The following is a 17,827-nucleotide window of genomic DNA, read 5'->3' on the forward strand; positions in this document are numbered from 1 at the left end:
TAACGACTCCGTTAGCTTCACCACCTGTGCGCTGGACACTGCAAAGTCAATTCAAACGAGCCTGATTACACATGTCAACGCCAGCACTATGGAGCGTCGTGCTTACACATATCTACGGCGGCCGCAACCGCTACATTATGAGCTTTAAAAGGACTATAAAGAGAAAAATAATTTGGGCTGAATTTTCAATGCGAAAGCCTTATATGCCTCAATAGACAGTCGACCTTGAGCGAAAAAGCATCGGAGACATGAAAGGTACAAAAAAGGCTACGAACCCTCGACCTTTGGTGGGAGTCGAACCGACGACCTTTGGTGTCAGTTAAGGCTACGAGCCCTCGACCTTTGGTGACAGTCGAACGCACAACCATTGGAATTAACAGGGATGGCTAAGCGAATTAAGGGGTATGTTTACGTCACGTGTTCGTCTATAATGCATCGGAACTTTGCTCTCGCCTTCAAGTTGTCTTAGGGGTAACATAGGAGACCCTGTGAATGTTTAAAAAATTATTTTTTGTAAAGCAATTAGGAAGTTAGTAATTAATAAATAACGCATTAAAAACACTATTGCCGACAGAGGAGGCTTGATAAGCCAAAAACGGATGCAAAAAATGTGTGGCGACACAACCTTCCTGCACCATGACGTCATTAATTTTGACAGCGTCGGTTCTGGCCTACCTAAATTCTTACCGGTAATGATGGACAACATTTAATTCTTAAAATGCGATAAGATGAACTTGGCAAGTTTCAAGAAGTTTTACTGAGCCACACCACTCCAAATAGAAAATATACTTTGAAATCCATGAAGTCAAATTGACGTACTGGCGCTGGGCTTAAGGCACGAACTTTGTACTTTCATTTCCTGCTCTAATAATAAACCTATACCAAAAATTCATGAAAGTAGAGCTTTTAGAGCATGACTTAACAATCTAAACTGATTTAGTTTTTGTCTTTGATATGTCCTTTTGAGTACCGTATACATGGGGCGCTGTACAATTGCAACGAATGGGCAATGGCGATGGCTCGACCAAGATCGAGATTTTTACGAGATGCAAGTGTGGAGCGAAGGTTTCCTAGGCGCGAAATTGTGGCGATGCCTTTTCTGATGCTATTCCTTTTCGCGCTCGGTCAGCGCTCAGAGCGGAGCTCGACCCGCGTTATCTACGTGATCAGCCGGCCGTTAACGGCGACTGAAAACAGTAGCATAGAATTGAGTGGAAGGAATCGCCGCAATATCGCGGCCCTATACTCCGTTTTATAGATAGGAGGCAACGTTACGAAAGCTAGAGAGATTTCAATCACTGCACGCGGCGACGAAAGAACTGTGGGCAGCACAGAGTGGTGCACACATATATGTAATAGAACGTAAATCTGCAATTTGTATTTTTAATGTACAAGGTCTTTTTTCTTCCTTTTTTTTTTTTTTGCTTCGAACCCTTCATGAAAACCCTTCATGAACCCTTCATGAAAAACCCACAATAGCTACCCGAATCACGTCACTACAGAATAATTATCTACCCAACCGGACATCATTTGCAAGAATTTGCCAAAGCAATCCGATCAATAATTAAACTGACTACATTAATTACCTGCCTACTTACATACTTTACGGTACCTGATTATATCGGAACGTACAAGGGAATCACCAGAGAAGTCTAATTCCACGTTTCCACATTTCAAAACGGCCATTTAAAATGAAATAATCGGCGTTAATATAATCAGTCAATTATTTGAAGGATTATTTTGATGACAGTTATTTCTGTTTACATGGCACTCCGAAGCGCGACTAGCAGTGCAACCCCCTGTGACGTAACAGGGCGGCGTAATATGAAGATTGGGTATGCGGCGCGATAAAGCGGTCATCTCGCATCTGCTTCCGAGGCGACTATACGTCCAATCGGGATTTGCACACAGATCCAATCGAAACAAGATCCGTGGAAGACCGGAAGTGCGTCGGCTGTTATACTTCGCACCACGCTCTTACGTAACACAGGGGTTGGACAAAGAGCCGCTTTTCGAGGTGCCCCGTGCGTAATCAGGCAAATTGAAGGAATAATTTCACGCCAGGTATTTCGGTCGGCATGGGCATTCTGAAATATGAAAACCCGTAATTTCATTTTTATCACGATCCTCTTATACTTTTCCGATATATTCATGAACCCTAAAGATTGTAACTAATAAGGTCTTTCCTGCAATTTATATTAAATAATAATTTGATTTGTTGTAAGGTATGTCCGCCTGGGCACATAATTTAGTGACGTAATTCGAGTAACGTGTGTAGGCTTTCCTGTGTGCGTTCGAAGCAAAAAGAAATTAGCGTAGCTTGCACTGGAGGCGCAATGCTAAAGAGACAGCGGAGCTGATGGGCACCTAGCTAGTCCGGGCTTTTGGGTTAGGCTAAGCACTACCAAGTCAACCCCAGCATTTCCCGTAATTTATTGATTATTGATCGATTATCGATTAGCTATTGACTGGCTATCGATTGGCTATCGCAAGGTATTGACCACGTATTTGGGCTATGCTAAGCACTACCAAGACATCCCCAGCATTATCCGGAATTTTCGGATTAGCTATTGATTGGCTATCAATTGGTCATCGATGACTGACTAAGCTTAAGTAGTCCCAACCATGCTTAGCTAGACTTAGCCAGGCTCAGCTTCGCTAGTTCACAGGGTATTTGTGCTTGGACCCTTTCTGCACTTCCAGAGGATCGGCCCACATTTTTGGATCCAGCAGACACATTACGCCCGACTTAAACACCTCCGCTGGTAAAAAACACTGAAGCAGTGATTGTGCAGAAGGTGTTGCAGTCCCATGCAACTACTATGCGAAACACGCGAAGTGAAACAAGCCTGACCGAGCTTGACTAGTTTCTGTTCTGTTAACTATTTCAAGAGTAGTATAATGTATATGAAAGTTTAAAGAGAGGATATGTGCCATCATGCCACTCGAAAAGCTGCAGATGCAGTGGAATGATGCCAGCATAAGTTTGCGAACATTATGCTGAACATTTGCTTTCTATTACTGCTGACGCGGCTGTTGTGCCAAGTGTCGGAGAGCGGCACCGTCTAGACTCTAAGGCCAGCAATGAAGGCAGCGACACAACAGTAGACAAACTTGCCGCGTATAGCTGAGAAGCTTATAGAAAAACAGCTCTTGCGTGCCAACACCAATAATAGTGGCATTTCACCGTTTCTTTTCGTTTATTGAATAACGATGTTAATTCACGGCCATGCCTGGCAAACAGAGTGCATGGTATGGAACTACTCAATCTGATTTCATTAAATATTGGCGCGGTTCTTTCGGTGTATTTCCTTCCTGAACTAAGAAGAAACCTTGACAAAGCTCAGGGACAAAAATATGTGCATAACGGATCTTATGCATAAGTGAAAGCCCCGTCGCTCCATAAATATGCGATTGAATTTACAAATATTTTTGTTCGTAAAGCTTGTTCGGATCATTGGTAGGCCAGATTGGCTAAACTATGTTCATCACATGATTGCTCGGGTCATATTATTGATAACTAATTGTGTGAACTCGGCCCCTGGAGCCTAACTCCACACAATGCCTTTCGTTCGCAAAACACTTTTCAACCAAATGTGGCACTGTATTTATGGTTAGTATAGCCAACAGCAAAGAGCACTTACAAGCGGAAAGCTTTGTGAATTCGGCTCTGTAACTCTCGCCCTCCTCATCTGATAACATGTTCGCTTTCAGCGTTTGCTGATGTCCCCTTTTCACCTTTTGCAAAATGGATCCATTGGACAAACTGCTCTTGTGAAAGGGGGCCAAGGACGAATCGCATGCACAAATCAGTCTATAGACTACTGCAGTTCGCACACGCAGGCGCCGACCAATCCAGACACAACAATTAGCGAATGCAGATGATTAATTACAGGTAATTCTAAAGCACGAAAATAAGCTTTGTACATTCTCACTGTGATCTGCAGGTGATTTTTCGGAATTCCAGTGACGTTAGCTACGATTCCATAGGAACCAATCCAAGCTATAGAATCAGACTCGGGCGTTAGCCCCAAAACATTGCCACTCACGCTGAACTGCTTCACGAAATCCTTGGTCAGAGGCTCCGTGTGGCTCTCCACACGCACGTATTGGTTAAGTCGCGCTAGCGATGCCTCGGAAGCGGAGGCTCTGTTCCTGCCCAGGTTGTCCTCGCTTAGGTAGTACTGGAAAACATACGAGCATCACAGTGAAGGCGGCAAACACTCTTCGCACTGCAATGCGTCACCTATCAAGGAATGCAGCAAAATTCGCAAACATGCATGTCCCTTGCCGAGATCCCTGTCAGTAGGCAGCCAAGTTTTAAACTTTGTTCTGACTACATTTGTGCATCTAGGTCGAACGCTTCATCGTCCTTAATTGGGAAATTGAAGGTTGCTGATACTAAACCTGGAGCAAATCTGGCCTTGAACCCAAGGCAGCCATATAGTAAAGATATTCTGCTGTATCGCCTAGCAATGAGCTAGTGCCGCATGGCAATAGACGTGAAACAATATCGTCAGGTGATGAATCAACTTTATCTATCTAAAATGCATCCACAGAAAGTGCACATTGTAATGCAGCGCGAACTATCTTATGAAAAAATTAAGTTAACAACTGTAGGCTCCACTGGTCTTGAAGCGGCATAAGGTTTTGACATCGCTAAAGTAACGTCGTCTCAATACACACTCCTTGGAAAGAGAGGCTATTTTATTTTTATCAGTTCGTTGACAAACGCTGTGCGACCGAAACGAAGCTGTATTCGAAGTAGCCGCTGAGCTCACAGCTTACTACGAACTAAACGTCCTGGCTCAAAAATTACATTGTGGCATTGTAAATCCACTGTAATAACTTAAAATGGTGAACCTGATCTGCTTTTGGCATCTTGTATTTTGTAAAGAGCGGCTGATTTCGTATTTGCCGTGGATTTCCAGTGTAATTGTCGAATGTACGCAATATTTTCTTTTGAAGAAGAGTTAGCTTCCCACAGTTATTGGACGTGGTTGTTCCCCATACAAGGGTTGCGTAGCTAATTATGGAATAATTATGGAATAGGTTGCGTATTTATATATACTTCCTGTAATAGTTCAGATGACAACCTATTCACATGTGTCTTCCATGAGCGGTCTCTAAACCACACGCCCAAAAATTGGCTCACAGACTTGTGTTAATAAGCAGCTTTCAAATGTTAACGTAATAAATAGCTTCGCGACTTTTCCTGCCTGTTGGTTCAAAAATGACGATCTTAGTCTTCTTTGTATTCAAGCTTAGGCCATTCAACTCTAAACATATTTACAGATCTTGAAGGTAAGCACTGGCACTGTTCCTGGGCATCATCTATTCATCTCGCTAAAAAACACATTCGTATCATCCCCGTACGTCACTACATCAAGGCAACCGTACATATCTGTTATATATCATTAGCATGTGTTAAAAACAGCAAAGGCCCCCCCCCCCCCCAAAAAAAAAAAAGCCTTGGTGTACTCCCTCTTTCATCAACATTTTATCAGACGATCAAGAATTATTAAACACGTACTGGTTCTATTTGAATAATAAGTGCTGAGCAGCTTTAGAGGTACTCCTCGTACACCATACATTTCCAGATTTTTTAGTAAGATATCGTGTTGAACAGCATCAAATGCCTTATTTAGGTCTAAGAATAAACCATGCGTTAATAAGTCGCTTTCAATGTTCCTAACTATTTATCTTTAATAGGCATCAGTGGTTGTTCTAGGGACCTGCTTTTCTGGAAACCATTCTTTGCTTCTGTTATCGCTTGGTGGGCGGTAGGGAAATATATTAGTCTATCATTGGCAACATGCTAAATTTATTTTTAAGAAAAGGAGAAAGACTCAAATTGTCCCGCAATTGTTAAGATTAGTAGCGTCATCTCCCTTATGAACTGGATTAATTTCGGCTATATTCAATTCATCCGCAATTTCACCAGTGTGTATAATTTTATTAATTATGTCTGCTAAAACTAATAACAGACTAATCATGCCAGAAACATGCTTTACATGGAGAACTTTTATTTCGTAATATCCAGCAGCCATATCATTGTTTAATTCAGCACTCATCTGCGCCACCTCAAAGGGTGTAGTCGGATTGAGCATTATGGATCCTGGCACAAATTTCTGTTCATCTATTTCTGTTTATCTACACTACTAAATTAAAGCACCCATCCTATTCTGCTCGTATACTTGTGCAGTGACAGTTTCTGCGCATAAGTAATCCGCCATCTAAATCAGTGGAACACTAAGAGCTGCTTGTTTTACCACGATGACACGATGCAACGATGAAAACCGCAAGCATGATGCAGCAGTAGGCAAGGACAGGAACCGATTCTTATCTCCCTTGTTTGTCAACAACTTTGGCTAAGCTCCAAGTGTCGACAAGCTGGGAATCAATAAAACAACTAATACCAAATTTGCAACTTATATTAGCTGCTGCACGCGAAATGCACAAAAATTCAATCATTCTAAGAATTGTTCGATCAAACGCTAGTTATTAGCACGGTTTCTACACTAATTTGGCGCCCGATCCTATAATGACACCTAAGTGAATACGACACGAATGAGAAAAGAAAAAACGCTCTAACCTGCGATGAAAGATCGTGTCGTGTGCAGACAGCCTCGTCGTGAATGGTGACCGACTTGACGCCCCCCAGAATGACGTTCTTGGCGATCTCCACACCCAGTCCCCCGATTCCGCATATCAGCACGTCCGATTGTGCCATGCGTAACATGGCGTCGCGCCCAAGCACGTAGCTGCGAAAAAGGACTAACGCTTATTTACTCACCTTTACTCACCATTCTTGCAAACGACTCCCCACGGTTACACCACTGTTTGACGGGTAAGGGCCGGCGTTCACCATTATAAAAATAAAAACTGAAAGAGCACGAAACCTCACAAAAGCACCAACAGTGCAACCAAGCAGAGGTATAAAGGTATTTGGTTTCAGAACCAAAGTGTCAACCGCGAGGATACAGGTTCTTCATGAACGTTCGTTTCCAGGACACCCTGTGTGCTATGTCAATTGTCAGCTTAAACTATCATTACGTGTCAAATCTGCCCCATTTATCATGCAAGTCTTATTTCTGCAGGAAGTTGATGAAACAAGGGAAGAACGGACCAAATATAAGAAGAGCTTCTCGTTCAGGCATGTAAACGGTGAAAAGAGTACTGCCATAAAAAAAAACCGAGGAACAAAAATTAAAATATGGAGGACGCTTAAGCTCGTGGCAATCGGGAAGTATAGCTTAAGCTTCGCCTTTAAGAGTGGAACGCGATAACACTAAAAGATTTGTGGCTGCTTATCATGCTTTTTTTCTCGTATATCCAAATTACAATCCGACGCAACAGGTCTGTAGGTTGTGGTTAAGTTGTACTTTACAATTTTTCTGACGGATTTGACTTGGAGAAATTCAATTTTGTTTACTAACGCCTTGCGCCACGCGGAGGGCCTGCGCGGTCGGGGTGGTTCGGGATGAGTATTTCCCCAAATGACGCCGGCGAGCCCACGCCGACACCGACACCAGGTTTTCTGCGACACGGGGCCCTTAACGCTATCGCGTTAAAAATACTGCAGATTTTAGAGAGATGCTTGGAATGAAGAAGCACGAACCGCGGTGAGCGAGTGGCAATACGGAAATTTGCTTAGCTGCAAGTTAGCAAGAAGACATTTAATATGCCACTGAGAATGAGGCGGATATAGAACTTTTCTCATCCAAAAAAATAAATATCATAAGCCAGTGCACACCAGCTGACGAGAAGTTGATGCAAAATTCCTCCAGCCATCGCTTTCGTGTTGAGATAAAATGTCGCAGTTTCACCCGAAAGGGGAAGCATCAATTGCGATAACAAATTAGTAGAGAGCTATGCAGAGTTAGGTTAGTAGTTTTATCAGCTGTATAAACTTGGACATGCAGCAGCACCAAGCAACGCGCAGAACTGTTGTCGACGCCGTCGGCGGTTTGCCCGCGTACGCAACGAACACGCGCGGCGGTGGTGACTGTTGCCGGTGCCTCTGGGGGCGGCTCGAAGGTTTTCGGCGAGATCAGGCCGGGACACTCGTCGAGCAGCGCCTGAAGCCTTTACCACCTTCTCGCTTCGCAATGTTTTATATAAATACGCATTTGGTGCCGCAGCTAAACGTCCCCTCGCTCCCTCCTGTTCCCCTATGGCCCTTCGCGCGACGGAATAAGTCGCGTTTGCTCTCCGCCGTGCGTTCGCTCCCCGTGAAGGCGCGCGTCCCTCTAGGGGTTTCACTCGCACATATAGCATACGGCGCGCGACGACAATTTCATCGCCGTTGACCTCTAGACGGAACCTCACGGCGACGGCGACGCCGATGGCAGAAATCCGCTTGGAGTGTCCATATCATTGCTATTGCAATAAAAAAGAAACGCGATGCGATAGGTTCCACTCTTATTTCGGTAAGCACCCCATGAACCTGATCAACTTACAGTTGTCTAGAGTAGAGGCTCTCGTCAATCTCTGGCGGGTTCTGTGCTGACGAGTTAGCAGGGGCCTGTTGTCCCTGCGTGTGCAAATGTAGACGCCGTGGTCAATAAGAGAGAAAAGAACTTGCCAACCCGAGGATACAACCTACAGAGAAGAGGCAAATTCTCCCAAAGAAATGGACGCTCAAATTTCAAGGTATGGGTAGTCGTTGCATTTGAAACCGAGCAATTTATGTCGAGGCACGAAATCAATATATATAGGCTTGCATTATGCACCTAATTTTCGTTTCACTTGGATTTCCGTTTTGCGTCACCGTCGCTAACGCCTTTCTTCGCAATCTTAACTTTTCAGTACCGGTTCAACGCTAACCGTGAACCTTCTGAAAGAAGCAGAATCTTGGGGCCGTATTCTGTAACGCTTCGGTTTTCGAAGGATTCGGTTTGCGTGCAGCGATTGGTCGCCGCCTGGGTGACGCCATCGCCTCAGGGCGCGAACGCATTTTTTGATGACGTCACGCACATGTCAATCACGCAAAACGAATTTGTCGTCTGCTACGAAGCGAAGCCGCGCGCGCTGCTTCGGTCTGATCCGAAGCGCGGTGAGCCGTGTGCAGAGCCCGTGCGTGCCGTGTGCAAGGGTGAGATCGCGGCACTCGGAGCAAAATGACGGCGTGTGCGGTGCCTGTGGCACCTGTTATCGTGCTTTTAGCGAGCCTCCGTGATAGACAGCGACAACCTCGACGTCGACAAGACGCCTTTGAGATGACAGACGAGGGCTTCAGGCGACAATTCAGATTCTCAAAAGAGACAGCGGTCCGACTGTGCGAGGAACTTGAGTGTGTATTTTGGCCGCAACGCGAAGTTAGCGTACGACGTCCCACCTAGCGGCATAAATGGGTCAACCGAAGTAAACAAAATTCGTTAAGTCACTCACCGCCAGTACAATTCACACACGTTTCATGATGAAAAACGTAAACCTCATCAATACCATGAACAAATTATGTTTATTTACCAAGAAGCGCTCGTACATTGCTATATTTTTACTCGGTTTGTGACGTTCACTGCCCCAAAAAGAAACCTTCGCGCCGATTGGTCTCTGTCCTTTCACTTGTTTACATTACGTCAACAACGGACCGCCCCAATGTGACGCCACCGCGAAACCGAATCCTTCGAAACCCGAAGCGTTACAGAATACGGCCCTTGGTTTCAACTAGTTGGGGTGTCATACTCGAAGAAATCGACGGCTCAATATAGACGCGGACAGAGAACATACATCGACTAGACGGGCTCTATGTGTTCTCTGTCTGCGCCTATACTTCGCGCCGTCGATTTCCCGGAGTATTACCTTTGAGATAAATCTGTACCACATACAGTATATACACGCGCTAAAGGCACCATGCGCGGTCCGGATCTCATTGTGGTTCCTTTATTACGCATGTGTCGCTATATAACACCAGCCGGTAGGGCTGCGAAGAAAATAAGACGGCATTCCAAACGACAGGTGTAATGCTTCCGACGTTGAAAGCATATCGTGAGAAGCAAGATACGTTATGAGTATTGGTGAGAAAAAAAAGTAAGAATCTCGACTCGGGCGTTAGCTCCAAAACGTTAAGATATATGACGTCACATCCGTTACAGGAAGTTGATGGTGGACCCCGGCATAAAACACTTTCATGTAAAAAACAGAAAAGACATTGCTTGAGCCGGGGTCAATAGGCATATGCAACTGCACAATAGATATACAGGGTCTCCAACGTAACTTGTTCCCAAATATAGAAATATGCGAGTTACCAAGGTAATGTTTGCCGTCGTTTGGAGTAAGTTAGACTAAATTTTTTGTATTTCACCTAATCGGGCATAATTATACTCGGTTTCATACATCAGGTGCAACGCTGTGGAAGCTACGCAAGAAGTACGGTCACCGAAAATGTATCACTCCGCGCTTCTATGCTTTGCTGCGCGCCAGCGGCGTTTGCTCGCGCGAGCATTCACGTGAGGCTGCCGCGTCGGGCTACAAATAAAAAACAACCAAAAGCAAATTGATATAAAACAACGTGTTAGCAGCCGTATGAGTGCATGGTTTGTTTGTTTCTAATGGGAAATTAATTTTTTTTATCAGAACTGCGCCTATTTTTCGCAAAAATCGATCAAAAACACCGAACTATTTCTAAGCGCGAGCGCAGCCACTGCAAAGTTATCTCTAACCTCCACAGCGTTGCACCTGATGTATTAAACGGAGCATAGTTTTCACTAGTTATTTACTTCTGAAATATTAAAATGAGATCAATTTTGTCAATCAAAAGGCTGTAGGACAACATGGAAAATTCTCGATCCCTGTAGAATTCTCGATCCCGCAAAACACAGAAAAGTGGCCCGCGACCAGCCGCGCAGAACTTTTTTTGTGTTTCTTGCGGGCTTTCTTTTGGGCTTGGAAAAAACTTTTGTGTATCGCGTAAAGAGCAACAAAGAGATGGATCGCGAATCGTGAAGCGTGTATACCTAAGCCTACAAGCGAATAGTCTAGCGTGCACTCACATTCGCTTTGTCTGACGCCTCGTTGCCGGAACTGTCGTCGGTCCTTCGCCTTTTTGCCGGAGGGGTGGGATCCTCCTCCTCGACAAAGGTGACCGTCTTGGACATATCGGCGATCGGAGGACTACGTGCCCGACTGCTTCTCTCCTTGCGCCGCGCCTGCCTTCGTCCCCGCCGGTATTCGCGCGCTGCCTTCCCCGACAGTCCAGCGGTTCTCCGCGACTGCCACGACACCGGGAGCTGCGGCGACGGCGGCGCACGGCAGGGCCCCGGCTCTGGTCGCAGCTAGTAGCGAACGCCGACGGCCCCTTCTGCGTCGTATTCGCTTCTGCGCGTGCTGGGGGCATGGCGCGCGTGCCCTCGTTCATAATGCCACTGTCGTTTTCTTCACTGCCAATGAGACATACCCTATGCCATTTTCGTAACGAGTCCGAAACTATCGATGATTTCTTGTTACTCTGCCGTTTATTCTCGATAGCAAGAAAAATAGGTCTCGAAGCTCCGTTTTGACAGCTTGGACTTTTCTTACTCCACCGACTTTTATTTTGTTATTGATACCTCAAGGGCCCCGTGGTGGGGGCATTACATGATAGGCGGGAGTTGTAATCGGCGGTGCATGTGTGCATTAAGGAAGGTCAAGCAGGGATGGAGAATTTGAACAGAGGGTGGCCGGTCACCAGGGCAATGCGGGCCCTGGTTCCCGATCCATCTCTTCGGGAGGCCAAGCATCGGGAGGCCAAGGACCCTCTTTATACTCTTGCGAATGAGCGTGTTTAGTTTGGTTCTCTCGTGAACTTGCCACTTGTGCATAGGTGCAACGTAGTTTACATGACTCATTAGGAACGCGTGGTAAATCCTGAGAAGGTTGTCTTCTTTGAGCCTTCTTCTATTGTTGGACACCCCGGAGATTAGTCTAATTACTCCCTCCGTGTGCGAGGTTAGTCTGTTGATTGTGCGACCCTTGTGCCCGTTGGCCTCGTTAATCATGCCTAAAACCCGCATAGTGTCAACTCTTGGGATCGTTTGCCCAGTTGCCGTGTGTAGTCTGATATTCATCTCGTCTAAGGGTTTCCAATTTTTTCGGTTTTGGGACCCCTTTTAGTTGGGCGATACAGGTGAAGTTCAGATTTGGACCTCGAGAGTTTGAGTCCCATTTTCTGTATGTGACTAACAACGCAGTCGAGTGACTCCTGTATAGAGATCGTTCGACTTGTCCGTCCGAACCGCCAGTGCACCAGACGGTGATGTCGTCAGCGTAAATGGCGCTTCGGATGCCGCCTAGACGTTCTAGCTCGGTCGCGAGCTCGCACATCGCATCTGCCACAGGCAATTTTCAAAAATTTGGTGCAGCTAAAATGAAAAACCCTGTATTTGAGACGTCAAGACAATCATATTTGAAGTCAACTTCACTATGTTTGTTTCTCCTGGGCTGCTCGTGTTCAGAGATATTTATCGTTAAATTTGACAATCGATCAGCCAATTTCGCATTCAGGGGCCTCGATATCGACGCAACGTCAAGCCGTGAGAGAACGTTAACGTGAGGGTCAAGGAAAAAGTCTGCCGTTGCCGGTTTCCGCAAGCCGATGGCAAGACCACAGCTGTTATCAGCTTCGCCCAGGTTGCAAACGATATGCCACACGCAGTGGGCCACGTCACAACGGCGGCTTGACGTTGCGTCAATATCCATGTTCCTGAATGCGAAATTACCGGAATGAGTCTCAGATTTCATGATGAACATCTTTTTTTTTCTCCCTCCATTTGTTTTCGTTCAGTACAAATGGACGAGGCTAAAAGCTGCATAAACACAGCGTGAGGCGCTCTCGGCCCCCAGATGACAGGAACCGCTAGTCACGCAATACAGAAAGAAATATTACATAACAAGAGAGCAAAATTACAAACAACAAAACATGGCTTAAACCGGCAGGGTATTATCGCTTGAAATCTATGAAAGTAGTTGTATGGGATATAATTAAACATCAAATTAAAGAACGTAGAAAAGCTGTGAACAGAAGACGGAACAGAAACGTTTCAGGAGAATCAAACAGAGTGACGTTGTCTTCACATTGTACTTGATAACACATCATCGAGCGAGATGTGTTCATGTTTACCTGTGCGCGCTTGACAACGTGCTTGTTAATTTAGTTAGTGAGCGAACGTTTGCAAGTTTATACGGCCGGTGAAACTAATATACTTACTTCGTACAGCTGTCTACCAATTTGCTGTCGCAATCGAGGCTTCGCCTTTCGGACGAAACTGCGACTTTTTTCTGAGTGTCAGTTTCCGAGAACGCGAAAGCAGTAGCAAATTCATTCATACAACATGCACGCCTATTTCTTATTTTGATGCATTATCACAGTGCCAATACTTGACTACCCAAGCTCACCAGAGCAAAATAATAATAATAATAATAATAATAATAATAATAATAATAATAATAATAATAATAATAATAATAATAATAATAATAATAATAATAATAATAATAATAAGGCTTAATGGTGACTTAACATCCGGATTGGTGTTTGGTATAAAATGCAGTGTCTACCATGAATAATTAAAAGTGATTTTTTTATATTTTCAGCAAAACTTCATAGAAAATGTTACAGGTTGAATTTCCAGGATTTTTTTTTTTCTTACGAAGTTTATTGAACGACACGGCGAACCTCTGCAATGCAAGACCAGCGGACCCTTTCAACTCTACATGGCTTGTGATATCCAAGCCGCATACTTTCACGAGTCACGAAGCTTAGAAAATCAAAAAAAGCAAATTAAGCGTGACTGCAGAGAGCACCCGAAACGTCCTTCAGGAAGCATGGCAGCCAGGGCATACATGACGTCAATGAGCGGCAGCCGAGGTTCAATGAAGAGCGGCACATAACACTCAGGACAACAACATAGTCAGTGGTACATATTGGCATCAAAGAGGCTCATTGAAATGCGGCGCATACCTACTTTCACATACCCGGTGATGCAATTTGGGTTGCATGAGGCCCATTGAAGAGGCACATGAGCAGTGGCCCTTACCAACTAACACAAGTTGGCGCGAAACGGTTTAACTGATGAGCGGCACATACGCAATGCCGGGCTAGTTGGTTGACATGCATGGTAAACTTTCTAAACTGCGCTAACCCACACGGACAAAGACGAGGCTTGTCCATGTGGGTTAGCGCAGTTAAGAAAGTTTACCATGCACTTGAAACTTGTTCCTAAACGCGACAAACGTCTAGCTGAGTACGGAAGTTTGTTTCCTGTACGAAGAGTATATATCGGCATGATTGTCGAGTGTTAAGTCGACTAATGCCTGTTGTTTTTCAGTGTTCCACGCAATCCTCTAACACTGAATGTCATAAAAGCTAGTTGATCCATTTTGCACATTACCAAAAATGAATGTGCGCGTGACTAGGGCGCAAATGAAAGAAATAAAACAGAAGGGTAGGGCTCGGTTGTTTTTCAGCTATATGGCAAGAACTCAAAATCAGCCGAAACACAACTCCATGGTCTCTATTTGGGCCTATCGAGTTGGCGCAAATCGACGATAATGGTAAAACATTTGCCATGACACTTCGCATTGCCATTCATGCATTGATAATAACTTATAGCGCTATGTCGCATTAGATGTAACTCGCCCAGATTTCGACATGCTTGAAAAGCAAGTACACGGCACTGCAAAATAACACCACAATGAAGGAGATAAGGCAACACGCGCGAGCGTTCGTACAGTTGATCTCTGAAGCACCTAACGTTGTTTGCACAGGAAAGGAGAGAGAGAATCGAACCAGGGACCCCTCGCTTCCAAGCGCGCGGCATGGAAAGGAGGTCATTGCGGAAGAAGGCAGGATCTTTTCAGTGAGAAGAGATGTGGCTAAAATGGGCCGTCGTTACTCACATGTTTGGCATCGGGTGGTAGACGATCTTTACAGTACGTGCCACCTGGGCCCGCTCTGCGTATGCCCTGCCCAGTCATGGATATTAACTTCTATAACACCTCCAAGTGAATGTTTTGCAATCAAACGAGATCGCAGTAATAATTAGTCGGCGGTCTCTAAAGTGACATCTATAGCTTGCTGGCCAGCAAGATCCGTTACCTCGACTGCAGCACTGCCGAAAGTACGAGCTGTATGCAGGCAATATCCTTGCGCAGCCGAATTTCGTTACGGGCGTGACTTTTTGATGATTGGCGGAGTTAGATTATTTTTTCTTGGTACGTACAATTATACGTTGCAGCGATACGTCACATATTAGTCCCTTTGCGCACGTAGATCGTATACCGCGAATTACTGTGACGGTTACGGCCAGTAACAGTATAATAGCCCCACTAGCCGCGATTATAGCAACATGACAGCGCCCACACAGCCCAGACCACCCGCTTCGATCCGAATTTGCACTTGTTAGTAGCTTTCCGCCCTGACAGCAAGAAAAAAATGGTAAAATGCGTCATGGCTTGTCTCATCTCATGCTGTGGGCTAATCGTCAAGTATGTTTTGTCATTAATATTGATATCATCTGTTTGTTTTTACGCTGCTCATACTGCGAAGGCCGTGCCGAGTTGTAAACGTTGTTTGATTTCCTGTTAGCAGATGGCGTCACAGCATTAACATTGCTGATGCGTTGACAATGCGGAAAGCTATACAGGCCTAATTGTTCACTGCATCAATAATTTACAACTCCGCTTTAGTATGGTACGTGATGACTGTGGCGTGAAAACGTCAAATAGACGCCGAGCATACGCTACGGCACCAGCCAACATTTTAGAATGGCTTTCGCCCGTGCTGTTGGCTAAGGAGGTAGCAAGGAACTGCTGACAAGTCTTATAGATGAAGCGAAGCCCCTTTGTCGCATTCATGCAAACGCAGCTTATGGTTACAACGCCAAAACATTTGTTGCGTCAATCCACCAACCATAGAACATATATTGACAAAGTATAAGCAGAAGCTGAGCAGTTAACTTGGCGTGGTTGGACACATCTTCAAGGTCATTCGGCATTCCCATTGAGTAAAGAGTCCTGCAGGTCGCACAGTGCTGCAGGGAACTACTGAGATAGAGTATAGATGCTCTGGCGTTCTGGCACCTGGAACGCCGTCGCCCGTAGACGCCGATTAAGTTGGACCTGTTAGACGGCTGGACACTTCCAAGCACTACCATATTTACTACCTTTATAGGTGTCTAAGTTGCCGGCCATATTTTCTACAGAATTATCGTGATAAAAACCTCATACATAATTATCCCCATTACAATAGGTATAAGTCATCACGAGCACAGATTTAGTAAGCAAACCTCTCTTTGCCTGCTTTTCTGAACATTAGGAAAGGCCATGTCTCGGACGTGCGTGATGATGATCGCGTGAAGTACGTACATGGGACAGATTTTCCCTGGAACACGGTATAAAACACTTTCGTTTTAAAAAGAGCACTATTTTGGCATCGTAGAGAGCACACTAAAACGGTGGGGGTCGCCGGCGATATTAGTGCCAGCAGCTTCGAATACGCGATAGGTCGCCGGACTATCAATAAAGTTCGCAACTGCATGAAAAAAAATAATTTCAGAGATAACTGACCAGTCAGATTGACCCATATTTTACCCATATGTGCGAATAAGATGGCGAGATGAACCACACATGGCTGAACTGAACTTAGTTTGTGGTGAGTTTGCGTTTTGTATGAGGCCCTCACAGCATTCTTGATTTAGTCTTTTCTTTTTTCTGTGCTTGCACGTGGGTAGCTGAGAAGAAACAGAATTCTGTAACTTGACGCTTGATTACAACCTGCCTCAAGTCATGAACCAACCCACCCGTGAGGCCAACATATTAGATCCAATACAAGAGCACCAGAAAGGATAAGAGAATTAAGATAGATAGATAAACTTTAATGCAAATATAGTTTTGTCTTGCCCCAATGGGGCATCGCTAATGATCGGGGCCCCTAGTCCAGGGCTGTCCAGAGAAGTAACACCCTTGGATGGATTCGATGATCATCAGTTACTTCAGCTAAATTTAGACATTCCAGATCCGTTTATGGGCAATGTGACAACGAAAATTTACGTTTACAATAAAGATAATTTCACAGCTATCAACACAGAAGTTGAAATCTTCTTTTACCATGCATTTCTACCTTTATTTAACAGCCTAATCATTGAAGAAAACTGTACACTCTTTACAGATGGAGTTTCATCTTTGGTCAGGCAGCATGTCCCTCTGATCACAATAACTAAAGGCAAACCTAACCACTGGTTCACTAGGAGACTTAAGCAACTAAGGAACAAAAAAAAAAAAATGTCACAGTTTCGCCATAAGGGCGAAGCAACGAATGCGATAGCAACACAGCAATGTCATACGAAGTAACGTAAGCGGCTTTGGTAGCAATATGAATTGTAGTAAACATGAGCTGATTAAGTAAGCAGGTGTGCTGCGGCGTAAGTGGATCGACATGAAGAGAGACTCGATGACCACGAGAAGGCGCGTGTGAAACGGTGGTGTTAAAACCCCTATATATATAAAAAGTAGCGCCAACCACTTCCCTCCTCCTCCGTTCCGCTGTCGCGCTTGGCACGGCCCGCGCGATCGAGGCGCGATATCGACAGTGGCACCGCCTACGTCGGGCCTGCCGTGGCAGACGACAGATAACGCGCTACCAGAGGAAATCCGCGGAAAACTTCGATCGCGCCCTGCGGAGCAGTTTTTGAGGCGCGATTTTGCTTCGTCAGTCAGTAACTGGCCATAATAATGCCGTTTTGAAAAAAATTTGCAGCGTATCTGCGTGCTTCGCTGCAAATGTCGTCGAAAGACGATAGTCTTCTGCCGGCCGTACTACATGAGTGCTGGTCTTATCCGCGGCCACCCG

The 17,827-nt window shown here is 45.0% G+C and overlaps 1 protein-coding gene across 1 annotated transcript in view; it reads right to left on the reverse strand.

Annotated features, from left to right (window-relative positions):
- The window catches only part of LOC119450434 (ubiquitin-like modifier-activating enzyme 1), a 50,039-nt gene extending 38,735 nt beyond the window's left edge, over positions 1-11,304 (reverse strand). Inside the window, exons 1-4 of the mRNA XM_049665869.1 lie at positions 10,995-11,304; positions 8,463-8,536; positions 6,596-6,764; positions 4,050-4,184 (exon numbers count right to left, since the gene is read on the reverse strand). Of these exons, the coding sequence (XP_049521826.1) occupies positions 4,050-4,184; positions 6,596-6,764; positions 8,463-8,536; positions 10,995-11,099 (483 nt within the window). The 5' untranslated portion in view covers positions 11,100-11,304. The remainder of the gene's footprint in view (positions 1-4,049; positions 4,185-6,595; positions 6,765-8,462; positions 8,537-10,994) is intronic.
- Positions 11,305-17,827: the final 6,523 nt, after the last annotated feature.

Source organism: Dermacentor silvarum, chromosome 4, assembly GCF_013339745.2.
Source record: "Dermacentor silvarum isolate Dsil-2018 chromosome 4, BIME_Dsil_1.4, whole genome shotgun sequence".
Classification (NCBI taxonomy): domain Eukaryota; kingdom Metazoa; phylum Arthropoda; class Arachnida; order Ixodida; family Ixodidae; genus Dermacentor; species Dermacentor silvarum.